The sequence below is a fragment of the Dicentrarchus labrax genome, unplaced genomic scaffold (assembly GCF_905237075.1).
Source record: "Dicentrarchus labrax unplaced genomic scaffold, dlabrax2021, whole genome shotgun sequence".
In the NCBI taxonomy this organism is placed as follows: domain Eukaryota; kingdom Metazoa; phylum Chordata; class Actinopteri; family Moronidae; genus Dicentrarchus; species Dicentrarchus labrax.
The window spans coordinates 7,406,818-7,434,324 of NW_026136720.1; the positions used below are offsets into that span (position 1 = coordinate 7,406,818).

Here is a 27,507-nt window from a genome sequence, read left to right on the forward strand (position 1 = left end):
GAATGACATCTCCAGATTTGTGTATTCATCCAGCTGAACTGTGCTTTTCATTTGTTGTTACATTACATTCGATCTTCTGTAGATTTGCTTATCTCGCTCTTGTTTTTCTTCATAAAAATCACCAGTAAAAATTAGCTGTGGCAATACATCTACAGCAGTGTCGTGTCATTAGAGCTCCTATTATCTGAACTGCATCGGGCATAAAGATTCAAATGTGTGAGAAAGAAACAACTGAAGATTTAAAAAAAAAAAAAAAGGTTTGCGTGTGAGATTCCAAACCGGATGGTTAAGACCCTGCTCGGTTCTCTATAATTCATGTTCTCTCTCCACTAAGCTCTTATGAAACCTACACATGCACACCACACACACACACACACACACACACACACACACACACACACACACACACACACACACACACACACACACACACACACACACACACACACACACACACACACACACACACACACACACACACACACACACACACACACACACACACACACACACACACACACACACACGATTTTACTTAGGAGTGAATTTTCCAAATCAGGAGACACATAGGAAGATGGGGTGGGCTTTCCGTGAAGCTTGATTGCCAGGAAAAGCTTCTGCTTTTATTAGGCTCACCACCAGCATACTTGCAGATGTTTGCACACACACACATATACAGTATGTACACACACTAATTAGTCTATCTGCCCATTCCTTCCATCCAGAGATTTATACGCCTAGAGTGCTGACAGATACATTTAAGTGAAAGTAAGCCGCATGACTCAGGATAAAAGGAGAATCATGACTTTCTCACTTTGGACTGATACTACGATTTCCTCTCCCAATTCTCTGCAAAAACATTTAATAAAAATGTTGCCTCTGTAATATCAGCGTGGCTGTAAGTACACACTGGGCATGATTATGTCATAGTGATGGGTCGAATAAGGCTCTCAAGATGTTTGTGCAGTTAGAGAGCGAGAGATTTTCTGGCCTTGATACCTTCATCAAATCGGATCTTGTGGTGATTGTATAAATCTGTGGTGTTTCACTGTGGATCACAACCTGCTTTCAGTGCGCAGTAGGTGCTTTTTATCGTCATCACCGCCTTTCTAGCCATTAGAGACACGGCAGACGTTGTTGCTAGTCACATTTAGCTGTTGGTTCAACTGTTACTTTACATTAATGAAACACCACACCTAAGGGCACACTGTGTGAGCATCTTCTAACAGTGCGATGTCCTTCCTGTAACTCATCATCTACTTGTGTTTGTGCATTTTATTTATATATGTCCAGAGTGGTTTGTAAAAATGAACAAAGTTATTTGAAAATAACCCTGGCTATTTGTACATCATAATTGTTTTTAACTCAACATACCCACAAGTAAGAACATAAGGGGAGGCTTTTGCTGGGAAGAGTTTAAATTTAGTCCACATATTTTCCACTTATTTTCACTGGTGTGCTTGCTTTGAATTATACTGAGATTTACTGTATTTACCGTATTCTATGCAACTGGAAAGCAGCCTAGCATACAGGATTACGCTGTCATGTAAGAATCACTAGTGGTATGAATTAACATGGTAATCTTCATTTGATGAATTATCCAACCCTACGTGAAAAGGAAAAATGAGACAGACAGAGGAAAAGAGAGCACTGGGGGAAAAGTGGCAGAAGTTAAAAATGTTAATTGGCGTGATAAGCAAGGGTGAGGCAGCACAGGGAAGGGAAGGAAGCAGACCGGCAGACAGACAGACAAGGCTGTGTGAGGAAAGCCTGTGTTTGCGTGACAAGGTGGAAAGGAGGAAGAGGGAGGGAAGGAGAGCGCGAGCCATCATGATCCAAATAGTTGAAAATAATAAAATTCCACACAGATAAGCAAGATTTCCCCCTCGGCCCAACTGCCTGATTCAGCACCTCCAGCTCCAGAGAGCCGAGGCTCAGAGCGGAGAACAGGAACGGGGGGGGAGATCACAGGGGTTTGCAGACCCCATCCTGTACCCTTCTCTGCAACCCCCCACCTCAGCCTAGCCAGATACACACACTCCCATAAATCCACACAACCCTAGTGGGTCTATTGTTAAGAAACAAGGAGTCAATAACAGATAGGAGATGAAGGAAGGCAAGTGAGAGAAGCTGTGCAGCAAAACGTTGCCATCTAGTGTCAGTCAAACAGAGAGTAGAGCCAGACTTGGCCACAGCTTCCCTCTCATAATCACTCTCAATACAGCTGTTTCTTTCTCTCTCCCTCCTTTCAGCTGTGTCACAACTCCTCCATGTTTGCCACTCAGTCCCTCTGTTTGTTTGTCTCTCTCTCTCTCTCTCTCTCTCTCTCTCTCTCTCTCCGTCTCTCTCTCTCCGTCTCTCTCTCTCTCTGTCTCTCTTTCAGTCACTGTTCTCTTCCACTGTTAGCGATGTCTTCCCCGTGGATCGAGCGGGGGTGGAGAAAGCGACAGAAAGAAACACTGGAAATGAGCAATTTGAATGAAGCTACCACTTATTCTACAACTGTTGGTCCAACCCCATATCTTGTTTTGTTCTGTGGTTGTCGGGTTGGGACATTGCTTTGGGGCACCGAGTAATCTGACTGCTACAACTGGTTTTCTGCATTGCTGTCAGTGACCAAGACCCTGGAGAGAAACCTTGACACCTTATTTACTACTTTTAAGAAAACTTGGCCACCAGACACACAAACACTAAAAAAAGAGCTGCTAGTGGCGTGTGTGTGAAAGAGCTTTGCTTTTAATGCATGCAAGTGTCCCCACAAGAATAAAACATAAGGAAAAGTGCTAAACAAAAGACAAAATGACCATTTTCCAGAAAAAAGTATTAGAGAATACACTGATATGACTTTCAGACAAAAAATACTTCCAGCAACACTAAAATTGTGTAACATTTTAGTGTTATGGAAATAAATACTTTATTACTATTATTGCTACGCAACAGTGTTGGTGGTAACTGGTACAGCATGGTAGCTCAGTTCCAATTTTCCAATTTATTAAACAAAAGGCATTTAAGATATCTGTAAATGAGTCTAGGCTGTACTCTACTAGATCGTGACTACTATCAAAATAGTGACAGCATTGGTTTATGTGTAAACAAATCTAGCTGCTCACTTCATGACAAATAAAGGTCGGCATCGTGACAACACCTTAGACCATCTGTGTGCCTGCTCTCCCTTCTGCTGCAAAGTTTTCACTCATCATCTACTTTCACTACTTTTGCCCTTACACAAACTCTGCTCTGACTGTATAAAGTGAGCTTTTGTCTACAGATAAACTCTGTTCAGTGTGAGATTTGTGCAACCACACCCCGCTAAAAGACAGACTTATGATGATGCTTACGGACTCCCAGCGAGCCCAGATAAATGTTGATGCGCATGGACTTCTAATCTCTGTTTGATTTTATTAGGTGTATACACGCTGTCAAACAACAGTTAACTAGTGTGGATTTTTATGCTAAATGGCGTCAAGCAGCCCACAGGTGCCTGGACGTGCCATGCGGTGCTCAACACGCAAAGAACACAACCTGCTGCTCCTCCCTTCTGACCTCCTCTGAAAACAACTCCAGGAAAATGTCTGAGATTTCTTCTTTAAATGGATACATGGTCTTTCAATAAAATGATGGAGAACCTTCACTTACCAGCTTGTAAAACAAAATTGGAAAATAAAGATAAGAATGTTTCAAATGTAATTTGCCAAGTAATTTCTAAACTGTTCCCTTTAAAATACAATGGAGGTACAGTGCAGATTAAATAATAAAGAAAATTAAAGTTATTTTTCAATTTCTGTAAGCAATGTTAAAATACAGCATGTTGTCAGATGAACAATCTGACCAGCCTTATTTGACATTTACAGCACAATGTGGCACTCAACTGGATCATTCAGAAATGCTGAGACTGGATCAGGCATCCCATTCATATATTCACAGCGTCACCCTCTGGGAGCTTTCAATGTGCACTCTAAGGACTCAGCCCACTGAAGTGCTGCAGCTGGCACCAGCCAGCAAAGCTGGCTTGCAAACTAGCTGCCACTCCAAAGAGAGAAAATAACTCCTCCTCTGACCAAAACCCACCACAGCCTTTTCATTTACATGCCAGGCAGAGCGTACTTTATCGTAAATGTTTGACTGACAATAATGGTGCCGAACAATGACTGAAAACATTCAAAACTGACTATAATTTCTGGAGTGGAGCGCTTTCTCTTTTATGAAAAGTACCAAACTGGGTTTACGAAGGTTTCAAATGCAAGCAAGGTTTAACTGGAAATGGTGGTAAGGTGCACTTTAGCTGTGAGATGGGCCAAGAGAATTTAATGAGGGTAAACCACAGGGTCTGACATGCATTATGAACAAGATCGGATTCAAACAAGCCTTCTCTACCAGGAACATTCGAGTCAACTTTAAATGAGGATTTGCTGGACAAATAATACAGGCTTTCCTGATAATAAAGGTGATGTGACTTGCAAGTATTCATAAAAACGTGAGGAAAATGTGAACCAGACAAGAAATCTAATTACACCTACTGTACATGAAGTAATGTCTACAACAGAGGTCAAGAAGTGCAATGCAGAATTGGATTTTCCAACATCAGCCCTTTACAGCATCAAATAGATGGAACAGTATGAGCTGACTGCGAAAATCTGAAACAAGTGTTACCCCGAGCGTAGCGACAAGAGTTAGCCCTTTTAGACTCAGGTAGTCCTAGCGGTGCATGAAAGCCGTCTGACTCTATACACACCAGTCCTATTGATGTGCTGCCAGACCTAAAAGCAGTCTGATACTCAAGATTTTTCATTTTGTACTGCTGTTTTTGTCACCCCACCACCACTAGCCACACACACACATACACACACACACACACACACACACACACACACACACACACACACACACACACACACACACACACACACACACACACACACACAGCTTCTTCCCCTCCCCCTGATCGCTTTTGCCCCGTCTTTGGACCTCCCTGCTCTGGCATGACTCCATCATGCCCTTAGTCACCTCTCCTGTGTGAGCCCCTCACACACACTTTCCCACACACAGTGCACATTTCACACATGCAGACGCTATCTCCTCCCCCGTTACTGGGGTCCCCCCTAAGCCTGAGGAAAATGACCGTCACGGAACCCCGCTAACGGGAGGCCTCCCCTCAACCACAAACCAAGAGTAGGGAATAAGAGAGAGAGAGAGAGAGAGAGAGAGAGAGAGAGAGAGAGAGAGAGAGAGAGAGAGAGAGAGAGAGAGAGAGAGAGAGAGAGGAGCAAGCAAGCAAGCAAACAAACGTATTACTGCTGCAATATTAGCTGATGGAAGGAGAGGGGGGGCGGGGGAGGTAGGGGGTAAAATGGGGGGACCGCGGTGTGAGCATCGACCCACAGAACACTCTCCCACATGTGGAGTCAATTAGGAACAATCTTGTTTTCTACCCACCGCTGCAAAAGAAAGGAGGGTTTTCTGGGGCTCTGTGTGTGTGAATTTGTGTGAGAGTGTGTGTGTGTGTGTGTGTGTGTGTGTGTGTGTGTGTGTGTGTGTGTGTGTGTGTGTGTGTACACAAGAGAGAGTGAGGTAGGAAAGGGAATTGAGAGAGCATGTTTTTCCGAAAACCCGCCAGAGAAATAGGCCGGATATTCGGTTTTATATCAAGCCATTTTGAGCACAAAGAGCCTGCATCTCAGTGTTTCTGCCCGCTGTTCACCGTCAAATGAGCATGACTTCAGAAAACCGCAACGTGATTGCGACTACAGAGCGAATGACACTCAAGGAAAAACATCAGTTCTCTAGGGCTCAGCATGCATGAATGATGCACTCATGTCACAGATGTGTGTGTGCGTCTGTGTGTCTGCTGTTCCACATTCTCACACCTATCATCGTCGTGTGTATCTGGTGAGACAGAAGCATCACTACTGACTCCGCAAGGAATTCCAGACGCACACAAAATCACAGGCCACTTCCTTGGTGTCAGACAAGAGGAAGTCTCCCCTTTTAAAAGATTCATGGCTGCTTCAAGTATGTATCCTCTTTCAAATTGTCGTGTTTAGACAATTTTCATTATTCATCCGTTTCAAGATTGATGGCTCCCAGTCGGGTGGGCGGCGCGGCGTAAACAAGCGTCTACACCGCTGTTGATTTATCTGGGCAAGATCAAAACGGCAGGCACAAAACAAAGGCCCCTTGCTTTTCACGTCTGCATCAAAGGCGCATTAAAACAGTGACTTTTTTGACATTTTTGGGGGGAGGTTTGTTTGATTTCAAAGAGTAACAGACTTCAAACATTGGCAAGATGTGCACGGACTGGGCCTTCCTGACCCAAAGCTCACCTCAAACACAGGTGTGAAGGCAACGGCCGAGATGCAATGAGGGAGTCGGGGCTGACACGCCAACATCGGGAGCGTCCATTTTAAACTACACACACACGCGAACATGATTGCTTGCATTCCATTCATGGCACAACACACAAGCACAGAAAGGATAGTTATACCAGATGATAACCATATCTCAATATTTCCTGTAATAAGTCTGGCATGTAACCAAAGACGACCTTTCAACCTCAGGGCCTGCAAGAACCCAGACTGCTGCTTTCTCAAGAGGGCAGCCAGAGTGTGTGAACCAAAGGAGAGAGAGATGCAAGGTAGACCTGTGTGATTTGTGTGCGACTATGTATGTGTGTGCACGAGAGGCTTTCTCATGAGGAAAGGAAATAACATTTGAAATTTCAGGTACAGAAACAGTGCTTTTTTTTGTGTTCATGCAGTCGACTGTTCATATCTGTATGCGTGTGTGAGAGCTCACCTTCAAAAGCCGCCCCGCCCTCAACTAACCTGTATCATTACTTACTAACCCAGTGAGCCCCCCCTCCCCCCTTAAAAAAAAAAATAGCCCATGACACAAAAGCTGAAGGCTCAAGGCCCCCAAAATGCCCTTTCCCCCTGAGTGAGTGTTGTGTTTAATAATGCAGCCTGCACAATTACAAAAAAAAACACAGAGGGCTGGGTGTGCGAGAGAAAGAGAAAGTTATTGTGGAGAGGTCTCCACCTCCCACTGTGTACTGGACAGGAGTCAATGAGCTAATGCTACTCAAACAACACACCAACCAGAAAACACAGGGAGTAGGACTATGAGTGTATGTGTGCGTGGGGTTGTGTGTGTGTGTGTGTGTGTGTGTGTGTGTGTGTGTGTGTGTCTTCTCACCAGCTGAACGTAGGCTACTTTATAGTCAGGCTGCTTAACCTTCTGGTTTAGGTGATTCCTCTTCTTGTTAGAGCCTGAGAAACACAGAGAACAGCAGGTATTGAATTTGTTGGCAAACAGGAATGACTAAATATGAGAAAAATCTAGATATAACACATCAGACAGAGGGACAGCTAATGATGATGACATTTATGACTATGGCAAGACTAGTGTTGGGCAATTTGACGATATACCTTAAAGATGATGAAAATTTCTCAACTGGTAGAGACTCTGCTAAACTGTTTCTAATGGAGTATCTTGTCCTTAAAAAAGTCAAGTCATATTGGGTCTTGGTGGGATGTTCCAAATGAGTTGAGCAGGACCACTTTAGCACGCCTGGAAAAAAGGAAAAGCCAACACAAACCTGGATACCTCTCCATTCTCCCATAGGTCTTCAATTTATTCACATCATTTTCATTCTCATCAAACCGTTCAATGACCCCTCGTGTTCCGAATGAAAGCATGTGCATTTGTCATGTTTCTCCACTCATCAATTCAGATTTTTCCTTTATCATCCATCAATATATTGCACAAATCTGAATGTGCACTGAATGAAATTGCTTTGCAATGCCTGTGTGTGAGAGACAGAGCCATTTATTTGTGTGAGGTGAGGGTTTGTGAGTTTGTGAGCCCCCCCTCCAAACCAGCCTTTGATCACCTTCCTACCAGCGGTAGGCTACCTGCAGGCGGTGAATCCAGTCAGTAGCAGAGGATAACAGGATGAATGACTGATACTGATTGGTGTGTGTATATTCTTTCTAAACTTTACTCAATATTTTGATGTCAGGAATATTATTTATGTCACTGACATTTTAGATTTGCTTCCAGTAAGATAATATTGAGCGTAAATAGGCTTTGCTATTGCTGCTTTAGAAACAATACATCAAGCATAATCCTGTGCTGAATTTATTCCCTATTATTTATGTCCCTGCAAATTACCAAAACATGTCTTGTTAAGGTTTGGATTTTGCGTGCCATGTATGCAACATTATTTTTCCTTTGCCAGTCACATGTCTGTTGAAGTGATGAACTGCACTACTTTTTATATTCATGCTACAATTTTCTGGCCTGTGTACTACAGAACATCTGTAGCACCAGTGCTATGTGCAAAAAAGTGGAACATACAGTCCCCAGTGTTTTTTAAATGTAATGAAGTACCTTGAAACAAATACAAACATTCCCATTTGATTTATTTATGGACAGTTGTAATTATGTGTCACTATTAAAATGCCTAAAGCACTATATTTAACTGCACAAATATTATCACATTATGTCCCATTCCTACCTGAATATTTTACTGTACATTTTTTGTTCATTTCCCTGTAGAACAGCGAATACTTTTGAGTATGCGTGGTGAAGCAGAGCCTGATCTTGTTGACTATGGAGGCCTTAACCTCTTTCCCAGCTGGAGATAATGACATCATCCTCTCTCCTGTCAGACCTCTCCAAGTCTGGAAGATAGGAGACCCTGGGAGATGCTGCATTTATGTGTGTGTGTGTGTGTGTGTGTGTGTGTGTGTGTGTGTGTGTGTGTGTGTGTGTGTGTGTGTGTGTGTGTGTGTGTGTGTGTGTGTGTTGTGGCAGGCTAGGAGTGTGGCTTCAAATAAATCAAAAAGGTAATTTTACTAAACTTACAGGCATTTCACACCAGTATCTCAGTCTTTAGGTTAAAAAACCCGACTGTCAATGATGGATAATGACAAGAGTGTCAAACGGTTCATCTCTGCCATAGAAGTCTAATCTCAATGAGACCCTGGTGGTCAAGTCAACAGGCCCTCTGAGTAGCTGCCATTGCCATGGGAACGGTTTATGACATGAAAAACAAGGGAAACATTCTGCTGTAATGAGTCATTTGTGTGTGTGTGTGTGTGTGTGTGTGTGTGTGTGTGTGTGTGTGTGTGTGTGTGTGTGTGTGTGTGTGTGTGTGTGTGTGTGTGGTACGTGTAGCTAGTAATCACTAGCCAGGCAGCCCACTGCTCAGGGAAAGCCCTGAGTAGGGTTGTAAAACAGCCCCCCCCCCTCCACGCCCCCCTGGCTAACTGGAGGCCCCTGTGTGGGTGGGAGACAGAGGTAACGAAGAGTGTATGCCTGTGTGTGTGTATGTGTGTTTGTGATTGCGAAGGAAATCCACAGGGAAATGCTACAACCCTTGAAAGAGCAACATACGGCACTGCCCCCCCCATGTACAAGAAACACACGCACACACCTACACACACACACACACACACACACACACACACACACACACACTTTGAAAAGGTACAAAGTGTGTTTCTCTTAATTCACACAGCCCTTTCCTAACACATACAGACACACAGACAGAGCTTTCATACAACACTCGCAAACGCAAGCACAATTTCTCCCACTTTGAGATTGCGGTTTGGCAGCCAGCTATCATGTTACAAATCCCAGGCCGGAGGGGTAACCATGGCAACTTCTTCCAAAATACCCCCGCCGCCCATGGAGGGAAGAAAGGGTCGTTTGCGCCCCTCACTCTCCTCTGCCGGTTCCCGTCTTTACACTGCCAATGGAGTGGAACTCCTGACGCAAACAGGGATACCTTCTCTGACGCACCTCGGGATCACCGGGGGCCCTGATCTGCCCTTTCTTCTCTATCCTCCTCTTTCCCCCAAGAGCTCACTGCTTTCCTTACACCCACCCTCCCGAGGGGCTTTCCTTTTCTCCTGGCTTTTAATAACACAACCCTAATAAACAGCGTTAATGGGTCCTCCACACTGTAGGCTAGGCTACGCTAGGCGCCTCTCTCCTCCTCCCTCCTTCCCAGTCTCTCCTCCAGAGGTAGAGGGGGCTCCTCGTGGCCCTTCAGGCGTAGCACAGAGGGGGCTCATGTCTCCTCTTTTCAGCTGTTCCACAGCGTCTCTCCAACTTAACGCCACCCATATGTCCTCTCCTTCTGTTCTTCCATGAACTTGCAAATTCCTAAACTCGTAGGGAGCCCCTAAATCAGTCCATGCAAACGTATGCTGTTTCCTCCCTCAATAAAAAGTAAAAAGGATTATAAAGTCAATGATATAACACTGTTGGCTCTATGATCATCCTTGACGAGGAGGTTGGAGGGGATGGGGCACTTAAGGTCCTGAAGCTGCAAGTTTGTAAGTGAATAGTATGTTTGTGTGGAGGGAGCGTGGGGTGTCCTGGGACAGCTGGAGGCTGGAATGCTGCAGCAGCAGATTGTTAGATAAGCAGCTGTGTGTGTTAGGGGAAAGGAGAGCCAGGCACGCTAACCACTACCGCAACTAGCCGCTGGAAAACACTCCCGCTGCTGCATGTCAATGGGAAGACTACATTGTGAGCTGAAATTGCTAATCACCGCTAGCCACCGCTTACAGTCTCCAAAACAAAATCAATTTGACTTTATGCTTCCTAAAACAAAAATCATCTTTCTGTGAATTCCATACTCCATAACCAAAATTGAATTCACAAAACTATCAACTGATTAAAAAGGCTATAACCTAATGATTATAGTGGAAACAATCTTAATATGATTTCCATGTGAAACGAGTGTTTGCAACATACTGAGCTTGTGGAGGAATAGAGATGAAGGGGTTTATGCTGCAGGAGTAGTTTTAGTTGCTTTATTTTTCCTCACTCAACTTTTCATCTTTCATAACTACAAAGTGTGAAAGTTCGATCAAACTATAGGCACATTTTAGGTGGAGATTTTACAGATGGGAAAACACTTATTTCAGAGTATATTTTCCAATATTGGGCTGTAGTGAGGAGTCTTGTATGCGACTATACATTTGTTTCATACCAAATGTCAACACAATATAGCTTACACGTTAATGTATTGGATAGTAATTATTTATTGCATGAAGTTGAAGTTTTTTTCTCAAGTCTCAAGTTCTCAAATTAGCTATTTATATACTTGTTTAATACACTGTGGAAGTTAAGAGCTTAGTATACCTGCACTCTGTTTTCGTGTATATGTGTTGTGTGTGTGTGTGTGTGTGTGTGTGCTCCATTTGCTCGATTTACTCACAACAGCTGCAGAACAACTTTAAGATTTTAATTTGGAAGAAATGTTTGTGGCTTGGTATTGCATACCATGAATCAAGTGTTCTAACCACTGCCTTAACACCCCTCCTCTCTCTCTCTCTCAACAGTTAGGATGAGCTCCATGTCTTTACATAGATGTACAGTCATGGTGTGTGTAATGCTCTTCTACGACTAGCTTTCCTTATTGTAAGGTCAGTGCATTGGTTTTTTTAATTTTTTAACACTCCTCAAACTCATTAAATGTGATTCGACAAACATTCAATACCGGAAACAAATAAATAATCCATATCGTGGCACAGATAATGTTTCTGCCGGTTATTCTACCCACCCACCCACAGGGTGACGTTATTACTTTAAGCCTCAGAGAACCAAAATTGCCCTTGCAGGGATAAATACAATTGTATAGAAGTATCTGAAAATTTGCTTGGATCACTCTCACTAATGAATCTACCTAAAAATGTTACGTCGGTTAGAGGTTTTGGACTTAATCCGAAACTGACCCATGGACTGGAAATGCAGTTGGCACACTCAAACAGAGAGAAAACACCAGCCTTAGCAGCAGCACGATGCAGCAACAACTACAGAGCAGCCGCTGTCAAGAAGTAGCAAAATGTCATTTTTCCTGCACTTCACTTCAGTTCACTCTCCATCTGATGTCAAAAACACATTTTTCTCATGTGATGATGATGAAGATGATGATGCACCTGATCACAAATGATACATTTGGATATTAGACATTGAGGCACACAGATCCTAGACCTGACTCAATTAGACAAAAAAAAACTGGACCAGGTCCTCACTCTGGTCCCAGGTCTCAGTTACTTGGACCAGAATATACCTGTGAGGACCTAGCTGCTGGTGGGGCTAGTGAAAAAATAATTATTGTCCAGCAGTATCTTCACTATCACTAAATCTATGAGAAACATAAATATTTCATGAGGTAGTGTAAACCACTGCAATGTTATAGCTCACTGTACGTGTGAAGACACTCACCAAACTGTATCCTGGTCCGGACTGCTCCTACAGGGACGTTATAGATCTTCTCCAGGTAGTTCTTTACGTCATACTTGGTCATTCTGTCCAGACATGTCCAGAACAGACAGAGAGGAGAAAAACACACAAATAGGGAGAAGGAAAGACAGAGAGAACGAAGGTTACGCAAGGCATCAAGCATCGGTGTTCACATATGGTAAGAGGTGCCTGGATCACTGTCCATCAAATAACACCACATTCAGTTAATTGCCATAAACATTATACAGCCTGTTTCAACACTGCATTCCCATAAACTCTGTTGTTATATTACATACTGTAACGGACAGGACACTCCCCTATAAACCCATATTCAGCTTTAATTCTCTTGACCATAAAGTGGAGAGAAGAGAAATGTGAGTGTCAGTGTTCATCCAATTAGCTGTCTGCATGTATTGATCGCGCCTGATGAAATCCTACACAGGAAGTGGGCCTGGCACCAACTGATCCGGTGGGCCAGCCTAGCTAAAGCTAGCCCACTGGGCAGCATTTGGAACGAATTTCTCCGACCAGAGGAAGAAAGGCTTTTAACGGCTAATCAATCTAGCCAATTGGATTAGCCTGGTAGAGAGCACTTCCCAAATGCGTCTGACAAAGTGCTTAATAGCGACGGTGTGGTCTGGCATGAGTGCCTCGGATATGGCGTCTTCTATCAACTCATATGTTTCTTTGATAGAACAGGATAATGTAATATTCCCTATTTTTCAGAGTAAACAGCACAATAGCTGTTGTAACAATATTAAATGAGGCAAACATTTGCATGAGAAAATCACATCTGTGAACACAAAAGACTCTTTGTACCTAAGAATGATGTAATATATGTTTCCATGCTGTACAAACAATTGCCTTTTCCTCTATAATGTGCTACATTTTGGCAAAGCTGACACTGATGTAGACCTAAAACACTTCCATTGGACCTGCTATGTTCAGTTTATCGAGAGAGGTAAGCTTATATTTATGATACGTCAGTAACTATTTCCACATTTGATTCCACCATTACAGAAAGCAGGATCGTTTGATGTGGGGACTCCTGAGTATGATAGGGTTTTTCTACTAAACACCAGGCAGCTGCCTCTGAGAGATGAGAGAACTACGCACTCACTGAGCTCTCCCTCTCAGAGCCAGTACTGTTCCAGGACTATCTTGGGTGTTAGGATGGAGGAGTTTCTGCATCACTGTGTAAAGAAAGGTGTAAACAAACTTTTAAAAAGGTCTCTTTAGGCCTATTCGTCTCCCTTTACCAAGTTGAGAGGAGAGAGATGTGTTTCCTAAGATGAGGCATGCAGATGCGCCTTTCTGCTCCATTGGTACCCACCTCCCCCCACAACCCCTGTCTCACAGTGTATGTGTGCCAGAGGGCAGTGAAGCAGAGCGGAGTGACCGGGGTACTTGAGATTAAGAGAGCAAGAAAGAGAGAGTGATTGCACTGACTGGTTTTCCTAGAAAGCAGGGGCAGGGAACTGGAAGAGAGGAAAGTGGCTTTGGGACCGCAAGGTCTCCTCTGGATCATTAGCAGAGGGAACACTGATCCTGATTAATGAGGAACATTTCTCTGAGTAAATCCTGCTGCTTTTACCACTCCAACTGTTCAGCCACCACAAACAGAGATAGTATATACCAAGCATGCGCAAGCACAGTCATGTCTGTTATTAGGACTGCATAATATGGTAAAAACATTGTTTTGCAATTATTTTGACAGATATTGCTAAAAGATCTGCGATTATTGTGGGAGTGATATTTGCATCACAAATGTAATTTTTTCACTGAAAAGAAACTATTTGAATCATGAAATTTTGGGGGGTCTGTAGCAATTTGCAATTATTGGTGCAGCCCTTTCCGTTACTCTGAACATCTATAAATCTCTAGGTCATGTGCTATGGCTGAAAAAAATATACATACATACATAGAGAGGGTTACATTAAATAGCTGTTTTCTCTGACCTGAGTCAATACACAACTCCCATTTCAGCTACAAAATGGAATCCAGTCTGAGATAAAGCCTTGGGCTGAAAGCTGAGGAGAAAATGTCAAGTTAAGCGTGTACATAAACAAGGCTAAACTTAGACAAAGGGCGTGGTGTCTCCAATAGTGATGCAGGCAGCATCTGATCATCATCCCAGTATAAACACCCATCTGACTCCACAAGCTAACCTTTCACACTTCTGTCTCACAGGAAGAATGAAAACCTGTCTTAAGCAACTGCCAAGGTTAAAGGAATCGTTCCTCAGCAACTGGTATATATTTATACGCAAACACACATGCTACAAAGATTCCTCCCCCAAGATGATGAAAGAACTCCAAACACAAAACCTAGAAGGGCATCAGATGACGCAGACGATGGATTAGGTTCAATTATGGTGCGTTGTTGCTGAGCAGGTTTAAAACAGGCACACTGGCATCCTTGAAAGCAAACAATTTACAAAGTTATATTGTTCTGCATTGTTCAAGGGGAGGTAGACAAGAGATATAACACCTGAATCTGATATGCTAAAAGAAACACGGAAGGAAAGGGATGCAAGCACGGATCAAGAAAAAAGGTAAACTTGATGCCTTTGTTTTGCTCCGTTTGTGTGTGACAATATATCAGATTCGTCATTCTGCAGATTAACCCACACACCTCTTTCAGCTGTTCCTGGATATTTCCTATTCTCAAATGTGGGCTAACTCACACTGAGCCAAGGAGATTGTGAGTATCAGTTCCAGTCATTTAAGGCGGTCCATTTACACCTGTGCCCCGAAAGCATATGAGAAAAGTAGGTGAAAGGGCACAGTTGGAAAAGACAGGACAGAGGCAGCATTGACAGTCTTTGACAATAAGGATAGTGAATGTATTCTGAAACCTCAGACTACTGTATGCCTCTTGTCCATTAATGTGCCGGAGCTAAAAGAACATCTGCCAGGTGAATGGGTAATACCTCTGCTGTACATAAAGGATTCCCTATACAGCCACCCACTCACAATGATAAAATAATACACAACAAATATAAACACTGAGGTTTAGCAGATCTGGATTTGTGACTGAATAATGTCATGTAATTGAAGATGCTGAAATTCAGCATCACGAACTGATGCTTTAGAAAATATCTCCAGTTCAATACCAGCTGACTACCTTTGTTGCTTTCACCCTCTTTCTTTCCATGTTTCTGGTCTATATGAATGGCTAACTTTCAAATAAATGCAAAAATGTCAACAAAAATAAATCTTGAGAAAAAGTCATGCTGCATTTATTAACTTTTACATAGTTTTACATTTTGCTTCCACTCATTTATCTCCTAACCAATACCTTACTGCTAGATGACAGAGTTGTGGATAAATACAGTACAAGAGTTATTTTGCAATCAGGAATATAATTACAGATTCATAATTTAAGTACTGACTATAAACATGCTCATAAAGTATGTCACTTCACATGTACTGCTTTGACTCAAAAGAAAAGAGAAAAGAAACATTAAAATTTCTATGTACGCAGATGACTCAGCAATATATATGGCAGCATCCTCAAAAATTTAGTTATTAAAGCTTTACAGCGGGAGTTGCAGTGGTAGTGGAATGGGTTATAAATACATATAATCAGTTTAGCACAGACTCTATCTACACTCTATGTCAGCAATGTTAGTACTGAACGGTCATGGTGCTAAACTGTAAAGGTTATAAACACAAAATTTACTTTCCACTAGATGTCGGACTAGAGCGCCAGCATCTCAGCACCAAAACAATGACCGCTACTTGCTGACCAAGCAGATAATCAGAAAACACACTTAAACTGGACAGAAACAAAATCAAAGTCACTAAAACTGTCTTTGTTAGTCTTTCCACTGTATTTCCAACAATCACCAATTCTGTTTTGGTCAAAACCTTTAATTGACATAATTTGATGAGGAAAAAAGCAGCATAACGCATAATAGGCTGCAATGGTTGCCATGTAACGATAGCTAATCCTTGAGGACAAATGCGCCCGTCAAAGCATGCCCAATAAAAGTGCTTGTTTTGGCCACTGAGATTCTCTGCTTTGGTCGAAATATATCCTTAATTTACCAACATATGATAAAAGCAGCGGCATAAGTTGCTCTCCTAAGATGGAACTGTAGGGACTTGCTCTAACATGCATGCACAGCCAGACCAGTTCCTTAAACAAAGCACAAACATGCTCAGATAACAACACAGGCAAATGGAGTATGACGTCATTCTCTGCTCAGGACACCATGACTCCACTATATCTTTACATAGCAAAGAATTGTTTGCTGCTGTATTAAAGTTTTAAATCTTTGTATATATAACCTTCAAGGTACACAATGGGACAGCAAATTATTATGACCTGAACAGGTTAATAAAATGTGTAAAATTAGATGAGGTCTTTCAATTGTCACGTTTTAAGACAGCATATTTGCAAAATACTTTAGTACACTCAGCTATGACTATATAATTATTCACCAGTGCACATTATTCACAAAAAAAGCAAAGCCAGGTTTAGAACAACTCCTGAGGCATCTGTTATCTTGGATTTGATAACGTAATCAAATGTGTATGTATGAACACGTTAGTATTATTTCTGTACTCTGTGTTTTGCTGCCACCTACAGGTTTGACCCATAATGACCTATTTTCACAGAAAGGAGAAGACATCCTGATGTAGATCCATTTATTAGGTGAACAACAAGCAGTTTGTTAAGTGGCGGGAAAGTAGGCAAAATCAAATAAATGTTATGTGAAAAAGAATGTTTATCTGGTAGTGTAGTTTCATCTTTGAGTAGGATTAGTGGTCATCATGGTGAGTCATGTTTCAAAAATGGTGTGTGTACTCACTGTATAAACTGAATGCCGTGCCACAGTACTTTTTAAATTAGTAATCAGTATAACAACATTTCATCCAAAGAATGGGGGTGTTGCTGTTGTCATGTTCTTCTTGTTTTAAAATGAACATTACTTTGTATAGGGATGATTCAGTGACTATCGTGCTTCTTGTGGCTACCATGAATCCTCTTTGGAAAGGCTGCTTGTTTTAGCAACTTGACTTGGCAAACCGCTGGAAAGCTTTTAATGTGGTTCCTTGTTTGATAGAAACTGGGCTGCATTTACATTTGGCCTTTTTATGGTGCCTTTTTGGTTGGCAGATCAACTTTAAGTATTACAAGGGAATGGAAAAGAAGAGGAGTAGCCATAAAAGTGATGCAGAGTTGCAGGCGACAGGAGCTTACTGCACTTTGGAGGAACCTCAATCCTTCAACGCATCATTCACTATCTGGCCTATTTTTCCTATATGCAAGTTGCCTCATGTTGTCCTGAAAAATAATTTACAAAAATGGTGATTGCCAAAACTCTATTAAAGCCGACACAGATGTTAATTTGTCGACAGAATTAGTTATCTAACCTGCTCTTGCATAAACTACTACTGTAAAATTATGTTAGGGTACAAGTGGAAAATACCATGATGATATACCTGCCAAACATCAGAAAAACTAGCACTAGGCATCAGCCAAGAGGAACAGGGTACAAAGGTGGACCTTTATCGTCACTGACTGAAAGACAACTTTAAACTACAAACTGTGGTCTCAGAAGAGGAGGAGCATTCCTCAAGAACACACAGCTGAATTGTCCCTCTGACATGTTAATGTTGTGTGTTCTGATAAGCCTCTCAGACTTTATATTATGTGTAACCTTCATTAAACACACTGTAGGGTAAACATCCAAGGTACACCAAACAGTCCATACACACACATGCACACACACAACATCAAAGTACACTGTGTCAGAGCGGCTTAGTGGTGAGAATGAAACAGGAGAGTTGTTTTCTGCGCAGATGAAAGGCAAAAGAAAGCCGCTCCTCATTGTAAGTCTGCCCCATTGTCAGGTTTGAGTAGAGATACGCACACTCACTACTTTAACCCTCCCATCTACACGGACAATACATGCACAGAAGTTGTCCAACACTAAGTATCAAGATCATAATAGCAGACTTTGTTTAGAGGGAAAGCCATTGAGGAACCGGAGACTTAGGGAGAGAAAAGACAGTTGAGAAATTGAGAGTATAAGAGCAGCGTGTGAAGGATTAGATTTGTTGTTTGGGTTTTGGTCTGACAATAGAACAGAAATAGATCAAAGAACAGGTCACCAGGAGTCACCAAACTTACAGAGAGACAGGTCAGTAAAGACTCGACAGCTAGTTACACTCCTCTACCGGCTTGCTAAATGAATTCCTAAGACATAAACTGAGGTTAATTAGCGTGAAAATAACGCGGTTTCCAGCTTGAGCCACATGTTTAAGAAGTGGAACAGTAGTGACTGCCATGGTGAACATAACATTGTTTGATCCAACAGGTACTCAAGTGTAGATAGGTCAGTTTGCTCGTGCCTGATTACAGTGAGAAACCGCGGCATGGTCTGGTTTCATAGTTATTAGACAGCACCGTAGCATGAAATGTGACTGAGTAGTAAACTGAACACAACGTTCAGCATTGTGATCTTTTCTTTGTGTGTGTGTCAGCGCTGGCCTCCAGCCATGCCAGGTGAGGCACAAGAGGTGTGTGTGTGGGTGTAAACCTAGAAATTTGATGATGTTCCTTCTAGAGCAGAGAGGCAACGCTAACATCGCACAAAAGGTTTGCGAACAATCAAAAAGACAAACAAATACTTTCCTCTAGCAGGTAGAAAGAGAATTGCGTGAACACAGGCCAGGTGTCTCAAACAACAAGTGCCAAAGAGGGATTGGTTTTGGACGTGTTGCAAAGCATTTAAGAAAAGCACAATAAACAGCAGAGTCCAGGGTGGGACAGAGGGAAGAGGACAGAGGAAGACATGCGCAGATCATAGCAAGTGCGTGATACTGTAAACCCAAGCAAGAAAACAAGGAAAAAGCAAGAAAGAACGAGGGAGACAACCGTGGATATCTAGCTCCCAGGTGTCATTCAGATAAAGGCCACCTTGTGTTATTGCCCTGAGAAAGTCAACATTACCACTTCTCATTAACAGCTGCTCAGCACTACAACTTACCCACGCTAACACCGCCTACCCTCGAGAGTCATGACTACAACAGCTTTCACTGCCGTAATGACTCAGACTCATCAATAAGCTGGGAGTGGGAGTGATATTTGGTTTGTGTCACTGTCTCTCCATGTGTGTCCATTTACTACATTGGGTGTATGAAAAGTAAAAAATAACAGTGTTTCAAGCACACACTGAGGCCCCAGCAGCATATCAATCAGCCGTGCACCTCTCCCAGGCATCAAAGACTCCAAGAAAAAAAAAAAAAACCTTACACACCCTTATAAACACACACGCACCCTGCACTTACCCACTTTTGTGCATATATACACAAAGACACACACCATTCTCACAAACTGACTCACCCACACTGACAAGCGTGCACACACACACACACACACACACACACACACACACACACACACACACACACACACACACACACACACAATTACATAAGCACCCTAGGAGTTTGGCAGAGAAGAGGCAAAAATCAGAGTGGGAGGCCAGGCACCTGGATGAACAGATTATGGTCTAAACCCCACCAGAGACACATAGATGATCTGCCTCAAACTTCAATTTTTCTCCCTTGTGTGGGTTCTGGCCTTCTCATAGCCTGAGGAGCGCTGCTAACCTCAATGACCTTGGCTCGCAGAGGTAGTCAAAATCAGCTCATCACTACTAACTGCTGACTGGTAAGGACCTCCTGTTGCGTTTTATGACAGAATACATACTGTCCAACAACTCACTAAATTGACTCATGGTAAGACAAAAACAACTTAGCAAAATTAGGGCAATAAGGCGGTGTTTTATATATAGCGTATTCCATTGGACATGTGTTTTGGAGAATGATTAAGAACAGTTTGCTTTCATTTTCTATGTAGAAATTAACATTGGCTCATCAATGTGACTAATGTTTGACATCTCAGTCCGTACAAACGAGCACGAACCTCCACTGCAGTGCCAGACAAAAGCACTTTTGACCTCACCTCCCATCCTGCTGCCTGTGTCATGCCATTTGCAAGTCATCATTGCAACTGAACTCATTACAGACAGCCATAAGGTGGAAAAAAACTATACTGTTGAGAACTAACACCTTTCTGTTCTTGAGGCTGTCTCGCCACCTGGTGGCCATGAAATGCAACTCCAGCAGCATAACACTGGTCCAGAAACACTGCTACAGTGCCAGTAAAAACAAATGATTGCAGCCAAAAACCATGAAATATATGTTTGTTTTATAAAAGGTCTAAATTACATTAAACTGCTACTATAGTCTAATAGAAGTAATAGCCTAAAATAACTTTCCAAATAAAATAACCCCTCATAAGTCTTATAATAGTAGAATTTGTAGCCCTTAAAAGGTATTATGACATGCATCCGGTAATAGGTATTAATTAATAACAGACATTATCAATTTTAGCAAGGGTGGTTTGTATGTTAAAAATGTGCAGATATTTGGTTTGAAAAACTGTTCACTGAACATTAATGACAGAGAAGAAAATGACAGTGGCAATTTGGCAGTGAATTTCCATAGCAAAGTACAGATACATTTAAAATAAGTAGGATTATACATTAACAAGACAGTCCAATCCTGAGATTATTTATTTGCTCTCCTACACATATTCATTACATTACACGGGATTATTAAAGTATATCTGATTCTGGTTCTGAAACTATTACTTATTTCCATATCATCATAGTAGTAGTAATGTAGTACATTATGTAACAAATAAGCAAGACACTGATTGTGCATCTTGTTGAGGGACATATGGGGAAATTAGAATATTAGAATAATAAAATCAAACCTCAAGCAAACAATTTTCCATCATAGAAAACAACCTCTCACCTACAAGCACACATTTACTTTACCTCACTTGCGTCACAAACATTTAACTGTAGGAGCTGCTACTGACGGTAGACTCACAAATATGATCTACAAACCCTCTGGTTTAAATTTTGGGTTTTCCTATTTAAAAGAAAAAAATAATCTATTTAGCAATAGTTGCTGAGTGGTGAAAGTAGACATTACTTACTCTTTTACTCATTTCAGGGACAATTTGCACAGTTACAGCTTTTTGGTGGCATTATATGTAGTACAATCCACCTACCTGAGGATGGAGTAATCATCCAAGGATGTATGAATAAACACATGGTCTACATCGCATAAAATTTGACTTCCCAAGGCTATTATACAAAATAGGGTGGAAATGGCTCAAAATGAAATGCTTGAAACTTATGGTGAGCAGCATAAGAGAAACTATTTGGTAAATGTGGTGGGAATTTTTCACCATATTGTGTTTTTTTAATTTCAAAGACAAAAATCGTTCATTAGTTAATGAAAAAGTGTTTAAGCACTCACCTGTAAAGCTTCGAATTTAATGGCAAGCATTGCCAACAGTAACCTTTTTGGAGGTACTGGCACTAAAACAGGAACCATTCCTGATAGTAACCCTTATGATTTAAATATTACGTGGGCTGACAGCTAATAGTACAGGATTACACAATACCAGTATACATCTCTATACACTGACAGGGACGATCTGCATCAGTAAGCAAAGACTTACTCCATTGGGATGCGAAACTGGGCAGTGTCAGGAGGCTGCTCTCTTCCCGGCCTCACCAGAGTCAGGAACCAGTTGGGTCTGAAGATCCTCAGCTGAGGGTTTCCCAGCTGGTAGAGAGGGTATCTGAGAGGAGAGGCAGACTGTTAGTATCATTGTCACTCATCCGGTGCTGTTTCCTACAATCAGACTACAGACTGGGAAGATATGAGAGCTGCAAAAGTAATCATGCACAACTGCTATAGCCGAATATATAGTCAAAGCAAGCTGATGGATAAAAATAAACATTCAAAAAATCAGATTATGTGGCTGCACTGAAGTACTCATGACTTTATACAGTAATAATAAACTGGAATTAACCTGTAACCGTGTGTTGAACAATCCTATACCACCCTTCAAAGACTTCAAGACACAAATACAATCTCTGGAGAGGATGTGTGTCGTAGCAACCCGCGTAGTTACCATACCACGACACTAGCTCCACGTTAACGGCAGTTTGTTTTTAGCACACCTTGCTAACGCTGGCTACGATCTCGTTTCATAACGTCGAGAGTTACAGAGTGAAACGCGGAGCAAAGCGCACTGACAATGTGCAAAAATGTATTAAAAAAACAACGTGTGCCACTGGCAGCATTCAGACACACAATGGCAGCTGGAGGGCTGAGACATGCTAACGTTAGCTGGGGTGTGCTAGCTTCCCAAAACTGCCAGAAAAGCGGAGAAAAAGACGCAACACGTCGCTCACGAGTCCTTTTTACGTTAGATACGTCTGTAAATACAACAAGAAACGACGTGGCACTTACAGTAGTCTTGTTACAGGCATCACTGGGACGGTTTGTTGTGAGACTAAAGCTACCAGCTAAGTTGTTTTGTAGTTTTCAAGGTTGTCAAACGCTACACGTGCAATGGGTGTGCTTCCGGGGCTACTCGCACGGCGCATGCGCAGGCGCAGTGTGTTTTGGTCCATGCCCTTGAAGAAGAGTCCGTAGGTCTGCAGCGTGGGGTTATTTAATGGTCTGTAGGCTTTAAAACACCGACTCAGTGTGGACTGTAGGTATTTATACCACAGTAAGAGTTAGATTAGTTCAGACCTGTTCTGATTCAATGATTTTGAGTAGATATTTGATAATAATAATAATACATTTTATTTATAAGCGCTTTTCTAAATACTCAAAGACACTTTACATAAAAACATAAAAGCAGCAAAACAACATCAAATAGTAAAACATTAAAAACACATCAGACTAAGCTAAACATTAAAAGCAATTTTAAAAAGGTGTGTTTTTGTTTAGTGTAATATTGTCTAATGTTGAGCACTAAATCAAAAGATAGTGCCTGAAAATATGGGACAAGAACAAGGGTAGAGAAAGGCATTCAATTGCTAGTATTTCCTCATTATTCTGATAATATCTATCTATTATATAGGTTTATCTATTATATCTATTTACCTATATCCAATTGGTTTTTTTGATCCGTAAGATTTGATTCAAACTTAATTACCCGTACACAATAAACAGTTTGTGGCAATAACACTGCAATATAAAGGTGTTTTAATATTAAAAACAAGAATGATGCAGTCCAATGTCAATCAAGTAAATCTGATGAATGTTTCCCAAACCTATTAATTCCTCCACATTTCCTCTAAATTGCTCCAAGTACTCTGAGTTGAGATATTTTCATGTTATGTATATTAATTATTGCATTTTGAGATACGCACACATCTAAAAAAAAGTGTTTTATACATATGCACATACAGAATATATTAAAGCATATTTTATTTTACTACATAAAAAAAATAACATACATGGGGGACATTCTGTGTGTATTCATTACAGTTGGATATATATCCATACATAGACATGTAGATAGTGATAATGAAAGTATATCAGTACCCTAATGTCAAATCCCCTGAGTGCTATAAGTTTCCCGTGAATACATTTCTCAGCTGCTTTAATCTTCTCCTTGAATAAAAGCAGTCTTTTTAAGAATGGGTTTCCATTTTTGGCTTTTTTGGGCTGTGAGTATTTTCTCAGGACACATATGACAAGGCAGCAGCAGAGGGAGACCTCATCCTCATCATTTCTCCCCTTAAGACCCTGTGCCCTGGAGTCTGACCTCACACCCACTACGATGTGCCTGTAGCAGGGGTAAGAATGACTGAAGGCCCCCTGAGTGGAACATGAGTCCCTGGCTCTGCTGGTTCAGACCTGGCAGGAAATGGACCACACTGACAGCCCACACCATGCCAGGGAGGGAAGTTTCCATCACTTAAGATGCAATGGGTTGTGTGGGGGGAGGGTGCTTGGAGGGCAGTTGATTATTATGTAGTTGTTGTAATGTTTACCACTTGGCACAGGTATCTATCACACTATCTATCAGAATGTCCTGCCATCCCCACAGTTGTCCGGTAGAGGTTTTTTTTTGCCCCTAGAAAAAGAAAATGTTTGCTGCCATCAGGTCATTGGTTGTTTACTTGTTTGTTGCTTTGGAACTGGTTCACCTGACAGCTGATATTAGAGTGCACCAGAGATTCATAAGTGACGGTGGGAAGGTTTCAGTCAAAACATATAGTCTAACGTGTTCTTGCCGCTGTATATTACACATTAAAACATTAGATTGTTCAATAAAATAAATTATTAAGTTAAATTGAGTTCCATTAACTCTTAAATCCACGATTCAACATTCATATATTCGAGAGTGTTTACTAGAGGGAAGATCGTAATGTGCATGGTGTTCCAGTAACATTGTGTTATCATTTATGCATCGCATTAGAGTATTGGTTTGTAACTTGATGGTTGCTGGTTCAAAATGATCCTTTCCTATTTGTTAATAATTATTGTCCCTGTAGTATGTGAATGTGCGTACTAATTGTCTTTAATAAGTAATTAATAATGACTTTTTAAACTTACTAGAACTACTATAGGTGTTGGCATCCAAAGACACAAACAATGTAAGGACCTTAAACGTATAAGTCATAAACTATTTGAATAAATGTACTTTGAATTTGCTATTATTAACCAGGCCAATCAGGTAACTGCTATGCTTACATAGTAGCCATAATTTAATTAATTAATGCAGGGGACTCAGTGGGGACCAGCTCACTTTTTGCCCCCGGAGTCCACTAACTGGTTAATCTGGCTCTGATTATAAATGTAAATGTGTCTATGTGCCTCCTTGTGCTTTTGATGATATGATTTGTGAAAAGATGCCTTTTTATGCGTCTATACATTAATAGATGCATAAATTAGCAAACAGCCAAACATGATTTTACTCCTTTGTTTGTAAGAATGGTCATTTAGAAAAAGAAAGGTGTTACAATGGATTATCCAATACTTTAATAACTATATGTGTTATGTGATTAAGGCTGATTTCCACATTCTTATGACCCTTATCTCTACCTTAGCCTCACAAACCTGGAGCTTTCTCTGGGCACAGTAGCAGTAGCTGAACTCATTACCTCAGTCAGGGTGCCAATGTTTAGCAAAGCTCCATCCAGTGCAGATCAGGCCAGGTCTAAGGGGAGTGGAGGGGGCCAGCAACATGAACCAGTGCAACCTTCAGCCAAAGGTCCGGTCTCACACTGTTATCCAGCTCTGCCATTTATAGATGTGATTCAAGCCTGTTTGTTAATGCACACAGTTGGGCTCTTTGATGGAAAATAAAAGTTAACTATATGATCTAATTTCACTGGTTTGCCATAAGAATACAAACCTGATTAATGTAGTTTTATTGCTTTTAAAATGACCGGGGCAAAAGCCTGAGAGAATTCTGCTGCTCTCATTACTTTTTAAATTTGCTCTTTGTGAAAATGAATGTTGTTGTTTTTTTTTTTTTTTTTTTTTTGCTTATGGTTAAGTTTTGCAGAGGTAATATTCTGATTAACGGCTTTGACACTTAACTGCCGAGCCTTCATAGCTACAGTACTTAGTGTGTGCACGAACACACTCATACACAAAGTCTTTCATGTATGAATGCATGTGCACACATAAATTACACCTATGCCAACTCACCATATGAGTTCTATAAGCAAAAAATTATTACTTATTTTAATTCACACTCAGCAATCCCCTCAGTATATTTCCAATTAAATGAGACCTAACTCCAGTGTGTGTGTGTGTGTGTGTGTGTGTGTGTGTGTGTGAGAGAGAGAGAGAGAGAGAGAGAGAGAGAGAGAGAGAGAGAGGGGAGAGAGAGAATTGGAATTAAGGTTCAGGTCTGGGGCAGTGGAAAGTGGCTGTTTGTGTCACAGTGCAAAAAGGGAGGAAGTGAGGGAGGGAGGAGGAGGGAGTGCTCTAACAGCAGAGGTGGATAGACGGAAAACAGTTCGGTCTACAGTGGGATTGTCCCGCCAAGAGCAGGCACTGGGGCCGCATGGAAACTTTCCCCCTCCGACTCTCAGGCAGCTGGAGGAGAAGATGTCGGTATTGAATATCCTAGGGAAGAAAAAAGAGAAACGGTAAATTGAAGATCCAGACATGAAGATGGAAAAGTTTGTCAGTTGAAATGAATAGTTTTGCATGTAACGGGACTTGCTGTTTTTAGTATTTCCCTCTGAAGCCACTTCATCCTTCCACGAAGAATGGACAATACTGATGCTCTGAATCACTTCCCCAGATAGTTGCTAAGATGAGTTTTGATATAATTCTTTATGTGCAAAACACCAAATCGAAAAATTGCATCAACAGCAGCAGTAACACTTTATCTTATCACATAGAGCTACAGAGAAAAGTGAATGAAGAGCAGGTACAGGAACATGATCGAAGACAGGGAGCAATGAGTGAGGGAACTTTGAGTCCAGATCCAATAGTGGCCTTCTGCCGTCACGGGCAAGGCTCATACAGTAGGCTTGGGCTACAGTGGGTTATGTGTGTTATGTACCACAGTCATGGATGAGGCAGGGGGAGTGTCGAGGGAGCCAATTATCATTTTTGGCAGCAGTTGTTTATAAAACCATTCTCATCCTTTGATGACAATCTGTAGCAGATGTTTCATAGAAACTGTACATGATTGTGGGCCTCAGGGGCTTGTTGTCTATCAGGGGTCTCTGAACAGGTCAATGGATCAATGGATTGACGTAACATTTTGTACAGACATTCATGGTCCCCAGACAATAAGTACTTTTCATTTAGCATCATCTAGTGAACGTTCGTCCAATGCTGTACTTTGTGTTTAGTGCTAATTATCAAATATTAGCATGTTAACCCACTTAACTAAGATGGTAAACATGGTAAACGAAACCTGCTACACATCAGCATGTTAGCATTGTCATTGTGAGCATGTTGCTGATTTTAGCATTAGCTCAAAGCACCACTGTGCTAAAACCCACAGTGTGTAATTTCTGCTGCTCGGGGGTTTTCACATCATAACAATTGCAAAAAACATAGTAGTTTGATTATGTCGTAATCACCATTGGCAATGAAATTCTATCTTATTTGACAGAAATCAGGTTCACAGACGGAACACGCTCACATTTGATGACTTCCTTATTTTGACGTATCAGACATATCCCGTTATAGCAACTAGAGCCAAGTAGGAAATGTGAAATTAGGGATTTATCTGGGTTTGAACATTGTTGGAAACATTTGGATGTAAGTGAACAACTCAACAAAATATATAACATAGGTCTAGTGTTTTTAGATATGTTAATGCTGAAATCTCACATATTGTACCTTTAGGTAGGAAGAGGAGTCA

General features: G+C 41.5%; 1 protein-coding gene across 1 annotated transcript in view; it reads right to left on the reverse strand.

The window, feature by feature from the left end:
* mrpl23 (mitochondrial ribosomal protein L23) overlaps positions 1-22,769 on the reverse strand; it is a 33,507-nt gene extending 10,738 nt beyond the window's left edge. Inside the window, exons 1-4 of the mRNA XM_051382320.1 lie at positions 22,620-22,769; positions 21,820-21,942; positions 12,244-12,326; positions 7,192-7,265 (exon numbers count right to left, since the gene is read on the reverse strand). Of these exons, the coding sequence (XP_051238280.1) occupies positions 7,192-7,265; positions 12,244-12,326; positions 21,820-21,942; positions 22,620-22,639 (300 nt within the window). The 5' untranslated portion in view covers positions 22,640-22,769. The remainder of the gene's footprint in view (positions 1-7,191; positions 7,266-12,243; positions 12,327-21,819; positions 21,943-22,619) is intronic.
* Between the last annotated feature and the right edge of the window lie 4,738 nt (positions 22,770-27,507).